Consider the following 27,103-nt stretch of genomic DNA (forward strand, 5'->3'; position numbering starts at 1 on the left):
TGCGCTGTCGTCATCGCGTAAAGCCCGCCTTAGCGGTTGTGATTGGTGCCTCAAATTAGGGGACATTGAAAATGGATTTGAATGGGCTTTTCGCCAGACTGATTTGTAGAGCAAATTTCAAATTTGCCGGAAGTCCATCAGGGTTTACCCAGGCTAGGGGTGTATCAGTCTCAGTAAAGAGAGTCAACTGATGAACAAAATCATGATATGATTAAATGAACAAATGATCTCCCTCAAGATGAAACGTATAGATTTTATTAAAAGCATTTAGAAACTTTAGACTATATGATGATTGTTTATAGAAACATTTGTTTTCCAAATTTTGAATATATTACAATATGATTAAAAATAAAAAAAGGACATAATAGTAACCAATAACAGTTGATTATTTTTTAGATGTTACATATACATGTGTGATGGTGAACAGACTGAACTTTGATTTTAGCAGCTGATCTTCAGTCAGTGTTTCTGTCCACAGGAGAGACTCTCAGTCCTGCAGAGGACACAGAGACACTGAGGAACCAGACCAGAACCCAAACCCAGCATAAAGAGGTTCAGTGAATGTGGTGTTGAAGGTGTAGAGGTGGATCAGTGAGTCAGAGGAGACGGTGTAGAAGGACAGAGAGCCAGCAGTAACGTCCACATACACTGCTACTCTGTCAGAGACCGAGGAGGAGGTGATGCATGTTTTTCTCTTATTGTGCATGAAAGAGGAACCATGTTCATCAGAGCAGTGCAGTCTCCAGGAATGATCATTCCATCCTAACAAACATTCTTCACTGTCTCCTCTCCTGCTGATTCCTCTGTAACTCACTGCTATATAAACCTTTCCTCTCCTCTCGACCTCCCAGTAACAGCGACCAGTCAAACCATTTCTACACAGCAGCTGAGGCCAGTGGTCAAATCTGTCTGGATGATCAGGATATGACTGATCCTCCTCCTCCACATTTGTCACCTTCATGTTGTTGTCAGACAGTTTGAGGTATCCGTTTACTGTGTTTGTGTCCACTTCCAGATCACAGACATCTGATGGAGAGAACAAGACACAACACAGCTGCAGGTTATCATCTGATGATTTAACAACTTTACTAACAATAACTGAAAGAAAATCAAACGTTCATTTCATATTCAGCTGTAAGTGATGTTTAACAATCCAGTTCTAACAACATGAACAGTTAGTGAAAATGAGAGTCAACATGTCAACAATGTTCAGCTTCTTGTGTTGACCTGATGATGACAGCTGATGATCCAAATCTAGAAACATGAACTGAATAAAGTCTCACTAATAAAACTGTCACATCTTCTTCTACTGCAGCACAAAGCAGCTCTGAACCATGTGCTTTCTAAAACTGCTATTAGCTAATGTTCACTTTATAGAAATACCAGTTAATGTAATTAGTATTTATGGTATGTTTGTGTCTGTGTTGTATATCTGATACCAGGTCTCCCATCAGTGAGGAACTGGACGATAAATCTACCTCAACTCACTTTATTCACCTTTTAAACATCTTTGTGACATTAATTATTCCGTGTTGTGTTTATGAACTGTGAGTTTTGTCAACACTTATTCATTAAAAACATTCAGAGAAGAAAACTGAAGGCTACTTGAACACGACAACTTAAATATAAAAAATAAAGAAACAAAGTTATGCTGTTTCTGGGGGCTGCTATGGGGTTGCTCGACATTTCAGTGAGGATGCTCTGAAAATTTACGGCTTACTAAGATTGATTTATGTTTTTAACTGAAGTTAAAACTAGAGTTGCCGATACAACAACACCATAAAACTGTGAATAGCCCACCGAACATATTTCAAATAGCAGCCAACAAGCCGGTTTAGACAATCATTACTGCAGCTTTCATACAGTAGCTTATATCTGCAGAAGAGTAATGCAGACTAATGGACTAAGGCTGTCAGTATGAAGAAAATATGCCATAACATTGTTAAATATTGCAATAATGATATTATTACGATTAATAAACAGATGTTAAAGTTTTCTCAGTTCTGCATTTTAAATTCAAATTGTTTGCCAACATTCTTGTATTGAACCAATTGAACATTACGTTTAACATTTAACATTAACAGAAAAGGCAGTTAAATCTTAACGTGTTAAAGTTTTCTACTGATCTTTTCTTCCAACTATCTAAATAATATCCAAGTGTGTTTCGCGGTGTGCTTATTGCGGCATTTGATATCGAGATGCGGATAAAAAACATATTGTGCGGCCCTATGGAGGACAGTGTTAATTAGCCGCTGTGGTTACTGCCTTGTATAAGGAGGGACTCCGCCGTCGGACCTGAGTGCCACACAGACGATTGCCTGGTGAACCTTGCCTGCAGCGGTTTCATCAATCCAGCTCGTTGACTCTACTCGGCTGTTTTCTTCTTCGTTAAGAAACGGGGTAATCTGGCTATTCTCCGCAGTGGGAGTGTCACTGAAACAGCCCATTTGTGTAACATCCTGTTATGTTCTTAAACCCCAAACAAAGCACAAGTAGAATTTATATTTCACAGTTACTGTTTTCTGAGAAAGAAAAGAGACTAGCGAGTGTTTTGTTGTTGGAGGAAACAGTTCAGTGCTTGCGTTTAATTTTTTTCCCCTCAGATGTTTCCTGTTTCTGTACGGGACTCTCACACCGCCTCAAACCATAGCTCAAAACACCCTGACAAGTCTGATCTCCGGTTACATGATTGGCCACCGCAGCATTACATGGTGATGAGTCGGTCTGGTGTGTCGCAGCTCTAAAGGATTTAAGGATTAAGTGATTATGAATCCCAAAGGTTAAAAACCCAAGCACTTTGTTACATTTGGAACATTTAAAAAAGTTAAAATGGTTAAATCCCAAAAATATAAATAACATTTAAAGTGGAAACTTTATATTTTATAAGCTAAAAGCATCGGAAGCATTGGTTAACTCTGTTGTGTTCTTGTGAGAATAAGAAAGGAGTTAAATTTTATTTTGAAGGGTAACTTACCTATGTATACAGTAATTTAGGTCAACTACCAACATTTCATATTTAAGTGAAAAAGGGTTAGAGGACAGTTGCTTGAAATGTATTGGTAGCAATCATTTTCTCTAAGGGATTTTTAAGTGCATTGGAGCGTGTTTAGAGTTTTTAAACCAAGGGAGTCCTGAGAGCTGCAGCAGGCAAAAAACGAATTCCAGAATGTAGAACAGAACAGGGTTTCCCAAAAAACTATGGCAATACAAAAAAAACATGGGTTAGGGTACTGAGGCTGGTGGTACTCGGGGATCAAAGGATTGAGGGCACTTGGACTCGGGGATCTGGAAACAGAGGGCAGAGCAGTGGGACCCGGGGATCGGGGAACTGAGAATGGGGGGACTCAGACTTGACAGACTTGGACATGAAAGACTCAGACAGGACAGACTCAAACAGGGCAGACTCAGACAGCACAGATGGGACTGACTTAGACTCAGGGGCGGGGAAAGGAATAGGAACACAGATCGTGATGAGTACAGTAATAACCGACACAGGGATGGGACTGAGGACAGAAACACAGAGGGGCATGGTGACAGGGACAGAGACAGGCACGGTGACGGGGACAGAGATGGGCACTGTGACGGGGACAGAAACGGGCACTGTGACGGGTACAAAGGTAGGCTCACATGGGCTGGAGACAGGGGACGGGTCAGCTAGACTGGAGTCAGGGGACAGGTCAGCTGAAGTTGGCCACTGACAGAGCTCGAGGGGCAGGAATTGGCCGGGTCGCCGACAGGGCACGGGGGGCTGGAGTCTCTGGGAAGCCGGGCACCGGCAAAGTCACTGGGGTGGTCTCAGGGGTGCCGGAGACTGGTAAAGCCTCTGGGGCATTCTCTGGGGGGCTGGAGACCGGCAAAGCCTATGGGACAGTCTCTGGGGGGCCGGAGACTGGCGAAACCTCTGGGGCAGTCTCTGGGGCGCTGACCAGTGGCAAAGACTCTGGGAGGCCGGTCGGCGCAGACTCTGGGAGATCCGTTGGCGCAGACTGCGAGATCGGTCAGTGCGGACTCTGGGAGATCGGTCAGCGCAGACTCTGGAAGATCGGTCAGCGCAGACTCTGGGGGGCTGCACACCAGCTGGGACTCTGGGGTCAGCTCGAGAACACTGGTCATCTCGGGGACACTGGTCATCTCAGGGACACTGGTCATCTCGGGCTCAGGATCACTGGATAGTGAGTACTCTGGGGTGAAGAACGGGACATGGCGACAGGAGCCATGATGTCCTTTTCTGCGTCTTCGGCCTCCACAGGTCTCAGAAAAGATGGCCAAGCAGACACCCTCAAAAGACTGCTGGTGGTCGGGGGTGTACGCCGACCAGGTTGCATCAGGGAGGCTGGTAGTGGAAATACTGGGCCTCTGACTAGCAGCTCGGCACATAGCAAACTGTCCGAACAAGGATGTGAAAGTCTTTGGCTCCTCTCCAGGTGGAGCGGCGGCTTGACTCGGAGAAGAGGCAAAGGGACAGGCTGGGCGACAAACAATGCCCCAGTAGCTACGGTGTTAACAGACGGAAACAGCTTCCTCTTAATTTCATCGGTAACACTTTACAGTAAGTGTACATTAATTAGCATTAGTTAATGCATTAATAAGAATTAACTAACCGTTATTAAGGGTTGAATAAATTGTGTAATAAACATTTATTAACAATGCTCATGTTAACTAAGGTATTAATTGATGCATTATTTACCGTTAGTTGATGCCTTAACTAACTGTTAATCACAGTTAACTAAGGTTTCTATCTTACCATTAGTTAATGCAGTAATAAGCCCTGACTAACTATTAAAAACAGTTAATTAAGGTGTCTATTATATCATTAGTAAATGCAATAATAAGCCTTGACTAACTGTTAATAACAGTTAAATAATGTGTTTATTTAACCATTAGTTAATGCAGTAACAAGCCTTGACTAACTTTTAATCACAGTTAACTAAGGTGTCTATTTTACCATTAGTCAGTGCAGTAACAAGCCTTGACTAATTGTTAATAACAGTTAACTAAGGTGTATATTTTAAGATTAAGTAATGTGCTAAAAAGCCTAAAGTGGAAATAAAAGCTACATCCTTAGTTGATGTTGATGAAGGTATTTCCTAACAACAAGCCTTAATAAACCATCACTAAACAGTTATTAATGCTCTTTGGTAGACTTATAAAGTGGAGAACATATGCACCTATACTAACACTTAATTAATGTGTAACAATACTGAATAAGCCTTACCTAACCATCAATAAACAGTTATTAATGCTCTTTGGTGGACTTATTTTAAAGTGAAGAAGATATGCACCTTTACTAATACTTAATTCATGTGTAACAATACTGAATAAGCCTTAATAAACCATCAATAAACAGTTATTAATGCTCTTTGGTAGACTTATTGTAAAGTAGAGAACATATGCACCTTAACTAACAATTAATGTGTAACAATACTGAATAATACTTGGGAACAAATATATACTTCCGGTTTCGATCTTTTCAAAATAAAATCGCTAACGCTGGAAACTGCAATAGATTATTAAATGAGTGAAACGAACTAATATGTGGGTCACTTAGAGCTAGCTTGGCTGTTATGTTAGCTCTAACATAAGTTAATCGCAGAAAAATCTGCCAGAGAACAGGGTCATTTTGGTTACCTAAAGCTAGATAACTTGCTAGCTAGCGCTTTTATTTTGAAAAGATCAAAACCGGAAGTATTATAAGCGGGCTGAGGCCACGGGCAACATGTGCTGCTGATACTCTGCAAAAGAAAGCAAGGTGTATGCTTATCTTGTTTATCATCTGGCTGATAAAGGAACAAGGTTTGTCAGTGTTTACTCTAATATTGTTTGTATTGTCAGTCACTTTATGATATGCCGTTTAATAGTTTTACGGACTTGGAGAGGAGTATTTCCAAGTAAAGCTAGCATGTCAACATATTTTAGCCTGCAGTTAATTACCAGGCTAATGAGCCTGTTTAGCTACATGAAACGGTGTAACTTGAGAGATAGAAATGCAATTACTAAGGTATATTGGATGTGACAGAAGGTTCAATGGAGAATCATTTTAATATTGCATTAGGCTTTTAATTTAGGTTGATTTCTGCATAGAAAGTGAATAAACTATCCAACCATGAAGACCATCTTTCAGCCGGGGAGGCTACACTATGATAATGATTATTTACGGTCCATAGTATACTGTGATCTATACAAACAAACATTTGAATGCTGTGATTGCTGGCTATCAGATGCATCAATGCATTCATATTCCGGACACTATCTAGATAATGGATAATCATGATCGTCAAGGTAGCTCACCACTCACTAGGTAGAGTGTGTACCATTAAGGCTGCCCTATCATGTTTTGTTGTCATTTGTACAATATGCTGTTGATCTAGTGAACGATCAATTCTTGCATCCGTAACTTTTGCATGCATTTAAAAGAAATTGATATATCCCACTTTGTTTGTTAGGTTTCAAGAGAGGAAAACTATCCAGAAGACATGACAGTGAAGATGACAAGAGCAAGATGACAATTTCCAGTGTAATCTCCATACAGGATTTAAACTGTTATAGCTCTCAGCTCTCTCTATAGTCTCAGTGGAAAGAAAGATGAGAACTGACTCAGAATCAAATGAAAACCTTGTTTACATTTTGAATATGTGTGCATAAAAGAAGGTTGTCATGAAGATTTGATTTCACATTGACAATGTTTCACTAATGTTTAAAACAGTGTGAATGTTTAAGTCAAAGAGTATTAATAAACTATGAATCATTGTTTAGTAATGCTTTTTCAGCACTCTTATGCATTTATCAAGTGTAAGTTAAGGTGCATATGTTCTTAACTTTACAATAAGTCTATCAAAGAGCATTCATAACTGTTTAGTTATGGTTTAGTAAGGCTTGTTCAGTATTGTTATACATTAATTAAGTGTTATTTAAGGTGCATATGTTCTCTACTTTACAATAAGTCTACCAAAGAGCATTACTAACTGTTTAGTTATGGTTTAGTCAGGCTTGTTCAGTATTGTTAAATACTAAATTAAGTGTTAGTTAAGGTGCATATGTTCTCAACTTTACAATAAGTCTACCAAAGAGAATTAATAACTGTTTAAGTATGGTTTAGTAAGGCTTATTCAGTATTGTTATACATTAATTAAGTGTTGCACCGCCAGATATACAGCACAAGGTGTAGGGTTTTATCGATTTCCTTCAGAATCTTTATCCAGCCGAAGCGAGTGGATGTCGTCAAAACTAGCGCTGCAGAGAAGAGACTGCCTGTAAATTAGGCTACTGCCGATGGTGGGTCTCCCTTCCAAGCAATTTACTAGCGTTGCCATAGGAACGCTTTGGCTTTCGCCACCCGGAACAACGTCTATTATTGTTGTGACGTCATGGTGAATTGTCGTATAGTTACACATTAATTAAGTGTTAGTTAAGGTGCATATGTTCTCTACTTTACAATACATTACATTACATTACATGTCATTTAGCTGACGCTTTTATCCAAAGCGACTTACAATTGCTACATATGTCAGAGGTCGCACGCCTCTGGAGCAACTAGGGGTTAAGTGTCTTGCTCAGGGACACATTGGTTGATGTATCGCAGCGGGAATCAAACCCGGGGCTACCACACCAAAGGCATGCGTCATATCCACTGCGCCATCACCACCCCCACAATAAGTCTACCAAAGAGCATTATTAACTGTTTAGTGATGGTTTATTAAGGCATATTCAGTATTGTTACACGTTAATTGTTAGTTAAGGTGCCTATGTTCTCTACTTTACAATAAGTCTACCAAAGAGCATTAATAATTGTTTATTGATGTTTAGGTAAGGCTTATTCAGTATTGTTACACATTAATTAAGTATTAGTAAAGGTGCATATGTTCTCCACTTTACAATAAGTCTACCAAAGAGCATTAATAACTGTTTATTGATGGTTAGGTAAGGCTTATTCAGTATTGTTACCCATTAATTAAGTGTTAGTTAAGGTGCATATGTTGTCTACTTTACAATAAGTCTACCATAGAGCATTAATAACTGTTTAGTGATGGTTTATTAAGGCTTATTCAGTATTGTTACACGTTAATTAAGTGTTGGTTAAGGTGCATATGTTCTCTACTTTACAATAAGTCTACCAAAGAGCATTAATAACGGTTTAGTGATGGTTTATTAAGGTGTATTCAGTATTGTTTCACGGTAATTAAAGTGATGGTTCGGAGAAATTTCACCCTAGGCTGCTTTGCACATTGACCTCGAGCCAAACAACCCCCCATTAGCTTTTTTCCCTTGTTATAACGTTGGTCGAGTTAGCATTATCAGCTGGTTAGCTTGGTGCAGGTGCTAATGGATCCACGTTTGTGCGTCATATCCACTGCGCCATCACCACCCCCACAATAAGTCTACCAAAGAGCATTATTAACTGTTTAGTGATGGTTTATTAAGGCATATTCAGTATTGTTACACGTTAATTGTTAGTTAAGGTGCCTATGTTCTCTACTTTACAATAAGTCTACCAAAGAGCATTAATAATTGTTTATTGATGTTTAGGTAAGGCTTATTCAGTATTGTTACACATTAATTAAGTATTAGTAAAGGTGCATATGTTCTCCACTTTACAATAAGTCTACCAAAGAGCATTAATAACTGTTTATTGATGGTTAGGTAAGGCTTATTCAGTATTGTTACCCATTAATTAAGTGTTAGTTAAGGTGCATATGTTGTCTACTTTACAATAAGTCTACCATAGAGCATTAATAACTGTTTAGTGATGTTTTATTAAGGCTTATTCAGTATTGTTACACGTTAATTAAGTGTTGGTTAAGGTGCATATGTTCTCTACTTTACAATAAGTCTACCAAAGAGCATTAATAACGGTTTAGTGATGGTTTATTAAGGTGTATTCAGTATTGTTTCACGGTAATTAAAGTGATGGTTCGGAGAAATTTCACCCTAGGCTGCTTTGCACATTGACCTCGAGCCAAACAACCCCCCATTAGCTTTTTTCCCTTGTTATAACGTTGGTCGAGTTAGCATTATCAGCTGGTTAGCTTAGTGCAGGTGCTAATGGATCCACGTTTGTGCGTCATATCCACTGCGCCATCACCACCCCCACAATAAGTCTACCAAAGAGCATTATTAACTGTTTAGTGATGGTTTATTAAGGCATATTCAGTATTGTTACACGTTAATTGTTAGTTAAGGTGCCTATGTTCTCCACTTTACAATAAGTCTACCAAAGAGCATTAATAACGGTTTAGTGATGGTTTATTAAGGTGTATTCAGTATTGTTTCACGGTAATTAAAGTGATGGTTCGGAGAAATTTCACCCTAGGCTGCTTTGCACATTGACCTCGAGCCAAACAACCCCCCATTAGCTTTTTTCCCTTGTTATAACGTTGGTCGAGTTAGCATTATCAGCTGGTTAGCTTAGTGCAGATGCTAATGGATCCATGTTTGTATCTTGTAAAGTACTCCACTAATAATGCCCAGAATGATACCAAACATCTACAGTATAGTACAAATAGTTTCTGTACTTATAAAACGAGGCATTAGAAAGTTTGTAACTACACCAGAAGTATATTTAAATAACACTGATGAATAAACCTGATGGATACTCCTCTTGGCTGCTATCGCGCGAGATCCTGCACAGAGCATTTAAGTTAATGTCTATATGAAGACAAAGGAAGAAGCAAACCTCTGCATGGAGACTATGGAGTCTTTTCCCTGATCTCACCCTCTACCAAAAGTAAGTAATTTGATGGAGGATGAACAAATATAGTGGACAAAGGTATGTGGACAACAATAACCCGTAAATTAACAATAAAAAAAAGTTTTCTCATAATGACATGGCTTGGCCGTGAACCTTAAGACAAACATCTTTATCAACCACAAAGTAATGTTAGGAAAAACCTTCATCAACATCAACTAAAGGTGTAGCTTTTTTTTCCACTTTAGGCTTTTTAGTACATTACCTAATGTTAAAATATACACTTTAGTTAACTGTGATTAAAAGTTAGTCAAAGCTTTTTATTGCATTTACTAATGATATAATAGACACCTTAATTAACTGTTTTTAATCGTTAGTCAGGGCTTATTACTGCATTAAGTAATGATAAAATAGAGAGCTTAGTTAACTGTGATTAACAGTTAGTTAAGGCTTCAACTAATGGTAAATAATGTATCAATTAATACCTTAGTTAACATGAGCATTGTTAATAAATCTTTATTAGAAAATTTATTCAACCCTTAGTAATGCTTAGTTAATGCTTTTATAATGCATTAACTAATGGTAAATAATGCATCCATTAATACCTTAGTTAAAATGATAATTGTTAATAAATGTTTATTACACCATTTATTCATCCCTTAATAACCGTTAGTTAATGCTTATTAATGCATTAACTAATGCTAATTAATGTACACTTATTATAAAGTGTTACCATTTCATCTAAGCGGGGGACAAAATGACTCACCAAAGGTCTTTCTTTGAACCACTGCTGCTGTTTGGCGATACTCTCCAGGATTGGAAAATGCTGGCTTGGTTTGGAGTTAACCAAGTCAGCCACAGACTGGTAAAACTGGGCCACTTTCTCCACAAAAAGGCGTCTCTCCGCTGGGTCCATGTTGGTCAGTTCATTCCCAACAGGCTAACCGCTAGCATTTTCAATGTAAGCTTAGCAGTTAGGTTACCTGACAGCCACTAACTTTAATGTTATAGCCAAACTGCTTGTTGTCGTTATGACGTGAGGCACGCATAAGCGCGCGCACACACACACGCGCGCACACACACACACACACACACACACACACACACACACACACACACACACACACACAGCCTCCCTCCCTCCCTACAGTTAATTTGCCTACTCCTTACCACATCGTCATCTACTCTCTCTTCCATCTTTTCCTCACTCACTCCCGTGGCTTCTTCCCTGTCATGATGCTGTTTCTGCTTCTCTGTATAGCCAGCCACCTCTCCTCCTTTCTCTACTTTAGGTAATGCTGATGTTGAAGCAGCTACTACAGCCCCAAACATGTCAGAAATGTAGGCACATTTTGAGGAATCTGCCTGTAGATTCTTAATCTTTTTCTCCTGTAATTTCTCTGCACCTCCATTGCGCGTTAGTGGTCGTTTGTCCATTTTAACGTGGATGCTAAACTTCCAGCATAACCATTACAGCTAGTGTCTCAGGGCCGGGAGGCGTGGCCATAGTGGGATTCATAAATTTGCGGCCCGGGGTGGAAGGGGGTTCCTGGATTTGATTGGGTCAGGCCAGTGCCAATAAAGATAATTAACCAATGGGTCGCTGTGAGTTCTTTATAGGCCGGCACAGCCAAAAAAAAAATAAAAGGCCTATTTATATCGGCGATTCGGCCCAAAAGTGCGTCGGCCCACCGGGAAAATGCCCGGTATGCCCGATGGCCAATCCAGCCCTGATGTGGAGGGAATAGAAGACCCAAATGCAGGAAGGAAGCAAGCAGGCAAGCAGACAGGAAAGTATGAGGTGATATTTATTTGACCAAAAACACAAAATACAAAAACCAAGGGAGTCCTGAGAGCTGCAGCTGGCAGTGCTCTCATGGAGTGTGCCCGAATGTTCTGAGGGGGTGGGGGGTTCCACTCCCTCTACGCTATAGGCCTGGGTGATAGCTTCACACAGTCAATGAGACAGACGCTGCTCCAAAAGAGCCGCACCCTGTGTGTGTAGTTAACAAACAGCCACTGTGTATGTCTGATGTCTGTCGTGCGTAAAACATACTGGAATAACATGCGCACCGGGAAAGTCAGTGAGGGTTGTTAAAACTTTTGGTGTAATGATGGATTTGGCTGTAAAATGGCCCCTCTAATGGAGAGCTCAAATCACACACCCTCTTAGCTGAAATCAAGGTGAAGGAAGAGCGACGTTTTTAGTGACAGCACCTTGAGAGGGGCTTGTGCCAGAGGCTCGAAAAGGAGAGTTCCCCAGAGCTTAGAGCACCAGGTCTAAATCCCATTGAGGTGTGAGAGAGCGCACAGCAGGTTTCTGTAATCTGACCCCCTTCAAAAACGTTTTACCAGAGGGTGTGCAAAGCCTCTCTCTCTGACCTCTCTCTCCAAAGCCCTCGTGGCAGGACAAAATGGCCGCTACATAGGCTTTAACTGTAGATGGAGCCAAATCTCTCTCTCTCCAGAGATGTGGGTTGTCCCGTAAGTTCATAGAAAAAAACCACAGTGTGCACTGTGTATTTTCTCATGAGGAGAACAGATCCACTTTCACTTTCCTGAACCTGCTCCGTAGCCTCTGGAAGAGTGGATTCAATTTCCACTCACTCTGAGGGGGAGCCCCCCTTGACATTAAGTCTAGTGCTGTTCAGAACCCCCAGGATGTACACCACTCTGAGTGACAGCAGGTGTCTGCGTGCCCACAGTAGAAGGCTCCTGGCTATCCTCACACGCCACCCTGACGGTTTATGTACGCCGCCGCAGTCCTGCTGTCTGTTTTGACGATTACATGCCTCCCTGCCATCACTTGTTGATGGCAACAGCTCCAGGCAGCTTATGTGGGGAAGATGGGAAACTGGCCATTTCCCCCCTACCACCTGTGATTCACACATGCCTCCCCAGCCGGCGAGAGACGCGTCTGTGTACACCGTAATGTGTGTGATGTCACTCTCCCCAGGGGAAAAAACCCTGGATGACAGTGTCCGGGGGTTTCCCCAATATGCTAGGTCCAGCTGTAGAGAAGGAGGGATAGTTAGCATACGCCACTTGTGCCATACCGGGTGTAGGTGCATTTGACCGGACCATCTCTGAATCCTTCCCATGTGGAGGAGACCCAGAGGAACCACCACGTGAATCGCAGACATCATGCCTAGGAGGCGCATCACAAACAATGCCGACACTGACGTGTGAGGCGTAATGCGAGACAACAGAGAGCTTAGTGCATCCAGCCTTGGCACTGACAGTTTGGCTCTCATAGTGGTTGTCTGTGAGGGGACCAGCAAGCTCTTTTGCCAGTTTATGGCAAAGCTCGGTGTCTGTAGGTGTTGCACAAACTCCAGTGTGTAGAGCGCAGCCCTCTCCTGGGAAGGAGCCATAATTATTAACTCGTCCAAATAAAAGGGATTTTGATCCCTTTTCTGCATAACAGCTGTAACGCTATCTCCATGCATTTGGAGAACGTGGAAAATACGTGTCTCTCAGATTCATGGAAGTGAGCCATTTGTGGTGGCGCACACATTCCAACACGTGCCTGATCGTCAGCATGTGGAATGGGCGCTTCATAATGTTCACTGGGAACAGAAACTGTTGTTCTCTTCTCCTGGAGGGATGCGGGGAAAAAGCACCTTCACCCGCAGCTCTGACTTCAGAGCAGCTATGACATGGCTGTTTGCAACACACCGTCAAAAAGGAGGAGGAAGGCTGGTAAACTGGGGTGTATAGCCTTTTTGTGATAAGCTTGACAGCCATGCATTCCTGGGTAGCAAGCTTTCCCACATTGCACCCCGCTCTGAGATCGCTAGTTCGATTCTCACGAGCCGTTCTCTCAACACTCTCACCATTCCAAGTAATCAGCTGGGAGGTGGAGAAAAAAACTGAGTAGACTATAAACACACACTCTAACTGTGTGTGTGTGTGTGTGCCTGTCAATTCTGACAGTGTGGCTGGCTCTATTCTAGCTAGAGTGAGACACGCGTTCCCGGTGCCCTGTCACCATCACCTCCACCGCCATTTGCGGAACGGCGAGGTGGGTGCTGCCCGCCAGGCCTCATGGCGCCGCCGCCGTAGGTGGAGCTGGAGCTTGGAGAGGCGCAGACTGCAGCCCGTGGGGCGCCATCTCCTTGAGCCGACACCGCCGTTGTGGCCGAAGTGCCACTCTCTAGGAGGTGTGTTACCGCATCCCCTCCACTACCTACAGCCCGTAGCTGGCCCAGCCTCAGCGGGGAACAGCTAAAGCTTAGCGGTCATGACGAAGATAGCAGAGCTAGCGGTCATGCTAGCGAAAACAGTATTGTTCAGCGCCACGGCCTCCTAGGCGGTACACTGGTACGCATGGAACTGGTTACGGGGAGGGATTAATGAAGGGATTAACCCAATAGCGACAGCCTTTAGAGGGCGAATCCTATACAAAATAGAACTTTTCCATCTTCAGTCCCCCTACAGGTTGTCTCAACGGAACTACAGCTGCAGCTAAAAGTTACATAGTGTTGCTTTAAACACACTCACACTTCCTCAGACCAGGTCTCAGTCTTTGCGGTCCACAATGGTCCACCCTATAGGAAGAAACAAAGACGAAATCAACTTCATACACCAGGGCTGTGGATAATTTCAAGGTTTAACCATTATAGTGTGAAATGAGAATGAGTGAGACTATGTCTACTCTGCAGCTTGTTCATGTCAAAGTCAGGGCAATGCTGTTAAAGCTATCACGGTGTGGTTACACTTAAAGCTCAATTGTGTAATTTTTGGAGTTGATTCTTAGCAAAAACCCCTTTGTTCTTTCACAAATAGGTGCTCATTCATGTGTAATTACTTCGAACAACTAATCAAAGTTTTCTCGTACGCGTAGAATCTGCCATTCAGAATCATTCAGAATGCATACAAGGGATGACTGATAAGGGATTATTGATGGGGGATGACTAAGTTGCCTGCTTTCTTTTCAAAAGGTAACCTATTTGTGTAAATTCAAAGTTTTATAGTTGCTTGGCTAAATATAGCATGGTTGTGCATAATGCTGGAACGACGTATATGATACTTTTCCTCACGTCAATGATGAAAAAGGATTGTCTACCTTTTAACATAAACATAATCATATGTGTTGTGATTACCCTGGCAGAAAACATATGTCATGCAGTTGTAACAAAGACTAGCTACACTAGAACAGCTGTGTGTAAACGATGGAGATACTAAGAGCTAATTTCGGTTGTTCATACTGCTCAGAGAAATACATTAAAAACACAAACCTACGTTGCCTCTCTCCTACGCTGTAAACATTGCCTTGCACTATTGATCTCGTAAAATATACAGAATAATGATAGCACTGATACTTTACTAACATTAGCTTGCATATGTTATGTTGGGAACCTGATAGCTGATGTTAGCAATGAAATGGTACCAAAATAATGTAAAACTATTATTACACTGGAAGGAACACTCATGGACGAACTCGTCGCCAATTTCGGGTTCGGCCACCGTAGGAGTTTAAACGCGCTCGGAAGAGGTGGGGGGCTAGAAAGTAATATTCACTTGGTTGTCATATACAATTTCACCGCTAGATGGGAGAAATTCTTACACAATGTAGCTTTAAGCCGCCTACACATGATACATGATTTGCTCTCTGCGCACCACTAGATAGGGCGCAGAACAAAGTGCAGAGAGCAAAGCACAGCACAGGTAAATGTCATCAAGGGTGGCAAGGAAGCTATTTCCCATTGCTAGGTAACAACATGCCATTATCTCATTGAACCCAGTCTCACGGAAGTTCGTGATGGCATCAAGAAAAGAAATCTATTAGATCGTGATACCATCACGATATTTTGAAGAGTTTCGTGATGGGGATCAAGTTTTTTAAACTAATGTATTTCAATAGGACGCATCTTTCGTGATCACAACACAATTCTTTTTGCCAGTCGGCTGCAGCAGAGAAGCTATACACAGCTTTGCTATTATTGGTATTTTTAGCCCAATAACCACTGTTTTAATCAACATTTATTCACCAGATCTTGTCATGGTCTATATGTATTTAGCCAGGGAAGCTGGATTGCTTTGTTATTTATTGATATTTTTTAAAACTATAACACTACATCTATCAACATTTATTTATTACCATGGTATTTATTTCTTTATTTTAATAATATTATTTCGGTCTTATTACCGGGGAAATATTATAGTATGCTGTAAGACAGAACAGTAGGCTACGATATGAGCCGAGCTCGACACATTCTAATTTTGCGGTTGATAAATATTAATAGCAAAGACTAAAGGAAAAAAAAACATGAGTATATTTATGTTTGGGACTTAGTTTGATAAAAATCACAATGCATTATTAGTTGTTTTAAATAAATGACTTTTTTGAAATAACAATTTATAGTAGGCCTAACATTAATTATTATATTCAGAAGATGATCCTCATATCAATCACCCTGGTTACAGCTTGTAGCAATCCTAACCTTCGTAGCCTTTACTGAGACTATGTTTTCAAAACTAAGAAGGGACTAGTTTTAGGAAGCATTTTCAGGAAATTAAAATTAAAAACAACATGTGTTTTGACATTTTTGGCACACTTCTACCTCAGCCTACTGCACACAGACTAAAATAGAGACCTGTGGTGTCATCCCAACAATCTCCTTCAACCATTTCACTAACTGAGGAAAGGTTCGTGACATAGGTCAGAGGGTATCAGAGGTCATAAGTGATGAATCAATTAATCGTCTCTGCTCCTATAGACACCACACATAGGCCTAATGTTGCTTGAGGCTGCAGGGGTTGTGCAATAGTTTCATGATATGATGTATATAGGATGCATATAGGTGTGTAGGTTGGTCTTGTCATTGTTTGTGAAAGATGAGCAATAGATTGTGGCTGTATGATGTGCTTCAGTCTGAATACATATCACTTGGTTAATGTTGTTTTTTATTATAAGTATATGTCAGCTGTATGATAATAGAGTATATAAAGATTCGCCTGCAAACTGATCTCCATGATATGTAAAAATTAAAACTTTGCCGTAGGACTATAGCAAACACATCGTTGGAAAGGTCTGAACCTCGACAGTAACATATGTCAGTCTGAAGAGGATACATTACTCCTGCTTTGAAATATTGACCTCTGAACCTTGAACCCAGTACATGTTTGAAGGCTTGTCATTTAGCAACAGCAGGTGCTACACACATAGGACCATCTGTTCTAGAAGGCTCTGGACCTTAGCTGTCATGTAGATATGGTCTCCAAAGTTTACCCACTGTAAGCACTGTCAAATATGTCCTCATACCTTCTCACAGTGCAGACGCTTTGCTGCTTGCTCCTGCCTCTGCTTGCATATTTCTGCTGATCTTCTTGCTGATCTTCTTGCTTTTCAACTATGAGAAACTATGAGCAGCGGCTCCTGGATACTTGTAAATCACTGGACTATACATTTTTTGTAGACATAGTAAGCTATTGCCATATTTCATTTCTGTAATTTTTCTGCGTGAGCGTGGTCTGCCAATAGGTCAAGCCTGTCATACAGTGACTGGAAACGTGATACTTAGCTAAAGCTAATTAGCAGCAAGATGCCTCCCTAATCCGTGGATGACTACCACAAACTCCTTCAGACGATTGCAGTTCTGGAAACCAAAATTTACCGGTTAGAAGTAAACGTGGAAGTGAACGGACCATGTGGGAATGACACCACTTTACGACGGACCGAAAACAATGGACAAAAGCATGCTAACACACGGCTAATTAGCACCAACAAGACTACAACAAAACTGGAAGGCTGTGGAACGGGTAATAAATCAACAAGTGGTAGTCCTCGCTGGAACTCTTTTGGTGCAAAGAGTAAATCATTTTCCTGGAAAATGGGAGGACGACTAACGGGCAGGACACAGCGCCCTGAGATCTGTGATATGACCGGCTGGCCTGCATTCATTATCACCCAGGCAGAGCGCCTCCTCAACCATTGTACTTAGTAGGACACAGCCGTGGACTGCTGCAAAAGGGAGAATTAGCAACAAAATGCCTCCCCAAAAACCGAGTGTGCAACTAGATAACAGATTTGCTCCAATGCAGTACCCTCCATCTGATGACCTGGATTGCATCTCATTGTCACACAGCAGGGTAAGGATTGGTAAAAATCTACAGGGAAAGCTAATGACTGGGCCTCAAACTCTGATTGTCGCTGACTCTGCTGTAAAACATGTAAAAAAAACAGTAAAAACACCAAAATATTCTGTTTTCCCAAAGACATGGGCCCTCATTTATCAACCTAACGTAGAAACCAGCGCAGATATGAGCGCAGAAATCATCTTACGACATGCTTCACGTGGGATTCATGAAAAGTTCGTATCACACCAATCACAGCGTAAGAATGGTCGTACATTGATAAATGCGGCGGCTGGAAACGATCGTCATTTAAATATCACGCCCCAATATATTCTGGGTTTTGAGGCCTCGCCCCTACAATTTACGACATGGCGAGACGTAATCCGGCTGAGAAGCGGAACTTTTCAGAGGTGGAGATTGAAACCCTGATATCTCTGGTTCATTTGCACTAACGTGTGTACTATTTGGCAGCCTGAAAACTGGTATTCAAGGCTGTAGAAAGAATGCGGGATGAAAAGAGATCACTGATGCGGTCAACAGTGTTGCCGTAGTAAATCGGACTCCAGCTGAAGTTTAGCCTATTTAATTTATACATCCTTGACAGTGATACATTTTCTATAGTCCTAATAGTAATATACAGGCTTCTATTGCAATCTATTAGGCCTACATGTAGGTATACCTATAATTAAATAAACACACGGTAGCGGAGTTTATGCAGTGTCTTTCATTTTACTCGTGTTCGTCGGAACGAGGCAACAGCTGAGGGAGAGCGCGTGTCCTCCGCCCCCCCGTGCTGGACCCTGTCTCCTGACAGCAGAGGGGCTGGAAAAACAAGCCGAAATAACTTGGTCAATGGCAGAAATAAATCATTCACTTGAAAGAGAAACAAAAACCTGAAGAATAAATAAAAATGTTGTGCATCGTCATGTTTCCTGTATTGAATATCATTGCCAAACATAACACTATAGGCTACCTTTTAAAAGTGAAGAATAATATCCTGTCTCCTTCATATAGCCCTCAGCTGGGGCTGTTCTGGACACTGCTCTCTGGGCATCGGGTCATCTGGCTCCATCGCTACATTTATGGCACCGTGTCTTCCTGTGCAATGTTGTGCAGAACCCCACAGGCTAAAACAATGTTGCAGACCGGCGCATAGAGGTCTTCTAAAAGAGCCAGATCTGCCATTGCTGATACGTGATCAACTGATGACTTCTCCTTCTCCTGTTAAACTGATTATATGCTGCACCGCAAGTCCACACTGACTCGAAAACTTGCGTACACGAGTTCAGACCAGACGTGAGATTTGATCGCAGCCTACGCTCACGTCCAAATTGATAAATGCCGAGCTTTGCGTAGGAATCGGCGTACGCCCGTCGTACGCCTGTTTTAGGTCATACGCACGTTTCATAAATGAGGGCCAATGTGTCTAACTTGGCCCAAAGAATCCCGTATATCGTGGCAGCACACCCAACTGTGAAGAAAATTATACTGCATATAGGGTCACATGATGTGGTAAAGCAACAGTCTGAATTGCTGAAACTGGACTTTATGGATCTGCTGAACACAACAGCTCCCTAAATGCGGAGGTGTTTATCAGTAGCCCAGTAGCCCTCTACCGTCCATTCTCCGCAGTTCATTGACAATTTTAACTTTTTCTGGGACAGCAGTAGAGTCCGGATCGGGCCAAATTTTTCAGTCTGAGCCCAGCCCGCGTCCGACAGAGCCGTGACCAAACCCGGCCCGAGCCCAACAGGCATTAAGAAATTTGTGTTTGAGCTCGACCCCAGCCCGACACAGTTAAAATCAAATTTTTTTCCTCATACTAATGACACATGTTATGTTTGTTTGTGTGGAAAGCCCTTTTTTATTAAGCAACTGTAGGAAGGCATTCGGTAATTCAATTCAATTCAATTCAATTTTATTTATAGTATCAAATCATAACAAGAGTTATCTCGAGACACTTTACAGATAGAGTAGGTCTAGACCACACTCTATAATTTACAAAGCCCCAACAATGTAATGTCATGTAATGGTAATGTCAACAGATGAGCGCATCAGTGCACACGGGGCAACAAGAGCACGTTAAGCTGTTAAAATGTTCAATGTGTTAACCTTTCCTGATAGCTTCGTTTCTGACCGTGATCAGAAAACCATGAGAGACTTGTTACCTGCAGGGCCGACATTGTAAAATGAATAACCACTTACTCTGCTCCGGTTACATCTACAACACGTCTGCCTTCTCTTTCTCTATCTCTCTTCTGCTCACTTACCACACACAAACTCTCTCTCTCTCTCTCTCACACACACACACACACACACACACACACACACACACAAACCCACACATGGTCTGGCCTGTCGGGTACCTGTGGGCCTCGGGTCGGGTATCCATTCCTTAGACAGCAGACATCTTTTTAAAGCAGATGGACTTTTCCTTAACAAGCCAGGAGTAAAGCTGTTCACCCCTAACCTACTTTACTTTCTGCGCCACACATCTTCTCCCTCGGCCAAGGACACCAGACAAGAGGAATCTTAACAAGAGGAGGCACCGCTGCAAGGATGGTAGCTAACTCCTTCACCCCAGACTGATAAGGATGCTTGTGTACAAAATGCAGCAAGCTTTAACTGATATGTGCCGGATCCAGGCTGCACGCCTATTTGCACTCATGACTCTTTCCAGGACAAGCCTGGGGCCTGTGTATTAAATTCTTCCTCAAATTATGTTTTAATAGGTAATAGAAAAAGAATGGTTAATCTGCTAAATAAGAAGAAGCACTTAACTGCAAACTTAGCAAATTTAGCATCCATTCTTCGCCAGCCACAGCCTGTCCCAAATAATGAGGCAGAAAATTATTTTAATACGCTAACACTGGCCTTACTAAATGTCAGGTCTTTGACAGAATAATACTTTTAATCAATGATTTAATTATTAAGCACAATCTTGATTTTATGTTTTTAACTGAAACCTGGTTAGACCATAATAACAGTGGCACTGTTCTTATCGAGTCAGCCCCTCTTAACTTCCATTTCATGAGTGAGAATAGATTGAATAAGAAAGGAGGTGGAGTCACCATTTTGTTTAATGACTCATTCCGATGTACGCAAATATCTTATGGAAATTTAGCTTCTTTTGAATATGTGGTATTCCTAAATATCTACAGGTCACCTAAATACTGTGCAACCTTCTTTGATGACTTTACTGAACTGCTGTCTATAATCTGTATTAAGTTTGACCGTGTAATTATTGTTGGTGATTTCAACATTCATGTTGACAACCCCCCGGATAGATGGACCAAAGAACTGTGTTGTGTTTTTGAGAACTATGGACTGACTCAGCATGTGATGGAGCCCACACACACAAGGGACACGCTCTGGACTTGATTATCTCCAAGGGTCTAAACATTTCTAAGGTTGTGGTAACTGATGTTGCTCTCTCTGATCATTCCTGTGTTTTCTTTATTGACACTATCTCTGTGCACAAAAGTGTCCAAACAAAGGTAATCAGAAAATGGTATATCATTGAAAACACCAGGGAAACATTCATTCAGCTTTTCTCCTCCACAGCCGCCCTCTTTGGGGCCTCAGTCACTGAGCTTGTAGATAATTTCAAATGTAAAATTTCAAATGTTACTGATGCCATTGCTCCCATTAAGATCAAAGCAGTCTCTGGTAAGAAAGGATCTCCATGGAGAAATGTCATACTGGTAAGAACAGAAAAAAACTGTGGAAAAGCTGAACGCAGATGGCGGAAAAACAAATCTCCAGGTCCATTATAACACCTATAAAGAGAGACTTCGCATTTATAATTTGGAACTAAGGAATGCAAGGCGGTCCTTCTTCTCTGACATTATCGCCAGAAACAATAATAATTCACGTGCTTTGTTTGCTACTGTTGATAGGTTAACAAACTCTCCAGCAATGACTGCAATGAATTTGCCATCTTCTTCAAAGACAAAATTCAGAAAATTAGACAGTCAGTGCCTCCATATCAAGTACAGGATATGTGTTCAGTGTCCAGGCAAAACAAATTCCAATATGACACAATTTCAGACGATCAATGAGCAACTACAGGCCATTATCAAACCTTCCATTTTTAAGTAAAATCATTGAAAAAGCGAATTTTCAACAACTCAACCGTTTTGATGCCTTCCAGTCGGTTTTCGACCACGCCACAGCACTGAGATGGCTCTTGTTAAAGTCTTTAATGACATCCACTTAAACAAAATTGAATTAAAAAAAATCCACTTGGCAAAATTTCAGTCTTAGTATTACTTGATCTCAGTGCTGCATTTGACACGGTCGACAATGACATATTACTAGACCGATTGGAAAACTGGGTTGGCCTTTCTGGCTCAGTACTGAGCAGGTTTGAATCCTACTTAAAGAATATGGACAACTTTGTGTCTATAGATAATTATGCATCTGAACATACATGCAGAGTTCCCCAAGGCTCCATTCTGGGGCCTCTTCTGTTTAACATGTACAAATGTTCCACTGGCTCAGATTATAGAAAACAACAAAATAACTTACCATAGTTATGTGGACGACACACAAATTTACATAACCTTATCGCCAGTGGACTATAGTCCAATAGAACAACTGACTAAGTGCATTGAATAAATTAACGACTGGATGTGCCAGGACTTTCTTAAATTAGATTAAGAAAAAAACTGAGATGGTTGTTTTTGGAGCAAAAGAGGAATAATTAAAAGTCAGCTCTCAGCTTCAAACGACAATGTTAAAAATAACTTACTGAAGTTGCATTGTTGAAAATGTATGCCAATCTATATAAGCATATAAAGAGAGTAAGACCGGTGGGACCGGCCCATTCTGGGAATGGCAAGGAGGATTACGTGTATAAAGCAACGGCTTATACATTGTCCCATACTAGCCTAAAATCTTGTATTTCATCTGCTTTTATATTTTTAATTATCTTTCAATGCTCTTTAATGTTTAATTTCTTATAATGCACTGTATCTTTTATTCTCGTATTTTATCTGTTTACATTTTTTTTTTTAATAATCGCTTTTAACTTTAATGTTTTATGTAAAGCACTTTGAATTTAGCCTTGTGAGACCGTCCTGATCTCGCGAGCTCCAGTTTTCCACTCGCAGATCAGTCTGGCATCTTGAGATAGAGAAAATTTGGAGCCGTTAGCCAAACGACTGGGTCAATCAGCGTTGGTTTTGAGGTGGGTTAGGTGGTGATATACAGATGGTTTATCCAATCAGCTAACCAGTATTTTAGCCCTAATTCAGTTAGCCACTCGCTAATGCTTTTTTTCCTCTTGGATCCTTCTTTTGTAATATGGTCCGGGAACCTGAAATGGTGCCTTTATTCCTAAATTCTCGTTACACAAACGGCAAATATCTTTTACCGACATGTTGCTTGCATGCTGAGCTAACGAGCTATGCTTTGCCTGCAGCAGCAGGGGCGGGCTTGTGGTTGTATTTTCATACGCTTCGTGGATCTGATTGGTTGATTTGGCCCGTCTATCACCAACATAGGTGATAGACAGATGGTTCATCCAATCAAGTAACCAGTATTTCCGCCCCTTCCCAAAAGTTCTCCAACGGAAAGTTCCCAGATGGATATGCCGAGCAAATGCAAAGCAATCCATCTGGCGGAGTCAGGTTACTTTGAATTGCCCTGTTGCTGAAAGTTGCTATACAAATAAAGCTGCCTTGCCTAATGAGCTATTTTCACCTATTTAACGATTCAATTTTTTAAATCATTTAAAACACCTCCCACTATAGACACGCCCCAGAATCTGTTACAAAGCTGGTGGGGTGGGTGGGAGGACATGTTCAACTCCTGTGTTTCTGCTGTCTGCCGTGAATGGGCTTCATTCCATTTCAGATTGCCGCCGACCGAGCAAACAGTACATGAGACAAATCCATGAAACTGTATTTTTTATTATTATTTATCTTTATTGTTTAAAACTACAATTCTTTGAATGCGTCAAGCTTGGCTCATATCATAGCCTACTTTTCTGTCTTACAGCATACTGTATATATTTCACCGGTAGTAAGACCGAAATGATATTAAGATAAATAAATGATTATTATATTTTATATATACTGTATATTATATATCATAGTATAAATGTTGAAAGATGTAGCATTATATGTTTAAAAATATCAATAAACAAAGCAATCTAGCTTCCCTGGCCGAAAAAGAATAATAACATTAAAAGAAATACATATAAACCATGATGACATCTGGTGAATAAATGTTGATTAAAACAGCGGTTATTGGGCTAAAAATACCATTAATAGCAAAGCTGTATACTGCTGCAATGCTGCAGCCGACTGGCAGAAAGAATTGTGCTGTGATCACAAAAGATGCTTCCTATTGACATACATTAGTTTCAAAAACGTGACCCCCATCACGAAAATCTTCAAAATATGGTGATGGGATCACAATCTAATAGATTTCTTTTTGTGATGCCATCATAAACTGCAGTGAGACTGGGTTGAAAAGTGGGTACTCAACTTGAATGTATGTTGCATAAAAGTGATATGCAAGTTGATTAAATCTTATTTTGTTAATGCCAATCGAATCCGGTTCCGGACCTCTGACCTTGAATAAAAATCAGTATTTGTGTTATAAGATTGAGAACTGTAATACACATCACTTAGATCCTCCATTAAACATGAACCAGAGTTTCTCAATTTGTGACAAAAAAAGTGTCCGTCCATACCTAAGAGTGTCCAGTCTCCAGTTTGGATCCTCCAGTAAAGTAGAAAGCAGCTTCACTCCTGAGTCTCCTGGATAATTGTAGCTCAGGTCCAGCACTCTCAGATGGGAGGGGTTGGAGCTCAGCGCTGAGGCCAGAGAAGTACAGCCTTCCTCTGAGATCATACAGCCTGAGAGACTACACACACAGAAACAAACACACAGACCCACACAGACACACACACAGTTGGTCATGACAATTCAGGTACGACCTGGGCCACAACCCGGGAGCAATAGATTACAATTACCTTGAGTACTAGAAATGGGCGAGGCTCTACAGTCCAGCTTTACACAACAAGAACTAATGTTGTGTAGCTATTTTAAATTGTCATTGTCCAGTAGAGAGATATAAATAAACCTTATATTATCGCAAACTCAGGAAAACTCCAAGGAACTTTCTTTAGAAAAATCCAAAAGCCTTTATTGTAATGACTTAGTCATCTTAAACCTTTAAAGGTCCCATGGCATGAACATTTCACTTCATGAGGTTTTTTAACATTATTATGTGTTCCCCCAGCCTGCCTATGGTCCCGCAGTGGCTAGAAATGGGGATAGGTGTAAACGGAGCCCTGGGTATCCTGCTCTGCCTTTGAGAAAATGAACGCTCAGAAGGATTGATCTGAAATCTTGCTCCTAATGAGTTCAAAACGAGCAAGGTTGCCTCCCATTTCTCTGCTTTGCCCCACCAATGAGAGACATCATGGCTTTCAAACAATCAAAGTGGCAGTTGGTCAGGGCCACACCCCCACCCTCCACCTTGCCCCCCATCTCTCCTCCTCAATAGCTAAAGACACAGAAATGGCACATCCTATGGAAAGCTCATTGTGGGACTGGCTCTAGTGGCTGTCATTCTGCACCAAGGTTGAATTTCAGGAAAGAGACTTCAGATACAGTATTAGGGGACCACTAAGGTCTATAGAAAAGCATCCAAAAAGCACCATGTCATGGGACCTTTAAGGAACTCATCCTCAACAATAACTTAGTCATCAACAGTCCTGTAGATTGTAGGTTTTATTCAAGGCCGATAATTAGATGCAGGAGCTGCAGAGCCCTGATCAACACCATCCGCCATCTTGGATCGTGAAGCTTTGCTAACCTCTCCTATATATGATTGTCCAATCCAAAGATCACCAAACAATTTGAGTCTTGGAAGTGCTTCTCTTTTATTTTATAAACCTTATATTATAATTGTTATGCAGTGATTACATTTTAAAGCACAAATAAACAGATGATTTTGTGGAGACTGATTTCTCCCTCTGAATATTTATTGGAGCAGCTGGATAAGGAAGTAGGTTTACGCTAGTATTGATTTTTGACTGGGAATGCATTGAATTGCTCCGTTCTGCTGTTGTTGAAGCTGCTTGTAAAAACCCAGCATAATTAGTGAGTCACTAATTTTAGGCTCAGAGCTGAATGCTAAATGTAACCTATTTTGCACTGCTTCTAATGCTTTTCCTCCGTTCTAACTTACTGTGTGTTGTGTAGGACCTTTATATCTCTGTCTGTGACGTCAACATGACTATCCTGATTCGGTCTGGTTTTCCCATGGGCAAGTATCACTGTATTGATGTTGACTTTATTTATGTGAAAACATTTTAATGTTACTGTAGAAGCTACATTCCGGTGTCAAAGACACTATTTTATTTCATATACTGTATATACAGCAGAAAGGCCTTAGAAGCTGAGCTTTTATTTTATTTTAATATACATCTTACTGTGAGAGAGACATGGTATTGTAAGACATGTATTGTCATAATTTTATTAAAAATAACAATTTCCACTATACGATCACAGTTAAAAGAAGTTTAATAAAGAGCAAAACTCCTGATAACTACTGTGTGCTTCTATGTCTCTGTCTGTGATGTGGACATGCCTATCCTGATTCGCTCTGTTTTCCCCATGTGCAGATGTCAGACCAACCTGAGAGTTTCCAGTCTGCAGTGTGGACTATTCAGTCCAGGAGACGCCAGCTCCACTCCTGAATCCTGTAGGTCATTGTTACTCAGGTCCAGCTCTCTCAGACTAGAGGACTGGGAGCTGAGAACTGAGGACAGAGCTTCACAGCTTCTCTCTGACAGGTTACAGCCACTCATTCTAAAAGGATTCAATAAAAATTCAATCCATGAATTATGACGGAAGAAAATAACCGTTCAGGGGTTGATACTTTTTAATTAACTGAACACCAACCTGAGAGTTTCCAGTCTGCAGTGTGGACTCTTCAATCCAGGAGACACCAGCTCTACTCCTGAATCCTGTAGGTTGCTGTTACTCAGGTCCAGCTCTCTCAGCCTAGAGGACTGGGAGCTGAAAACGGAGGACAGAGCTTCACAGCCTCTCTCTAAGAGGTCACAGCCACTCAGTCTGAAAGGGATTCAATAAAAGTAAATCCAATAATTAATATATGAAGAAATTAACAATTTAGAGGTTCATTATTTTCAAATAGTTGAGCACCAACCTGAGAGTTTCCAGTCTGCAGTTTGGACTCTCCAATCCACAGGATAGATGCTTCACTCCTGAATCCTCTAGGTTGTTGTTACTCAGGTCCAGCTCTCTCAGGTTAGAGGACTGGGAGCTGAGAACTGAGGACAGAGCTTCACAGCTTCT

General features: G+C 41.1%; 1 protein-coding gene across 1 annotated transcript in view; it reads right to left on the reverse strand.

Annotated features, from left to right (window-relative positions):
* Nucleotides 1–238: 238 nt before the first annotated feature.
* LOC114552809 (NLR family CARD domain-containing protein 3-like) overlaps nt 239–27,103 on the reverse strand; it is a 38,578-nt gene continuing 11,713 nt past the window's right edge. The window contains exons 5-8 of the mRNA XM_028573888.1: nt 26,687–26,860; nt 26,420–26,593; nt 14,186–14,232; nt 239–1,026 (exon numbers count right to left, since the gene is read on the reverse strand). Coding sequence (XP_028429689.1) covers nt 488–1,026; nt 14,186–14,232; nt 26,420–26,593; nt 26,687–26,860 — 934 coding nt within the window. The 3' untranslated portion in view covers nt 239–487. The remainder of the gene's footprint in view (nt 1,027–14,185; nt 14,233–26,419; nt 26,594–26,686; nt 26,861–27,103) is intronic.

This window comes from Perca flavescens, chromosome 3, assembly GCF_004354835.1.
Source record: "Perca flavescens isolate YP-PL-M2 chromosome 3, PFLA_1.0, whole genome shotgun sequence".
In the NCBI taxonomy this organism is placed as follows: Eukaryota; Metazoa; Chordata; class Actinopteri; order Perciformes; family Percidae; genus Perca; species Perca flavescens.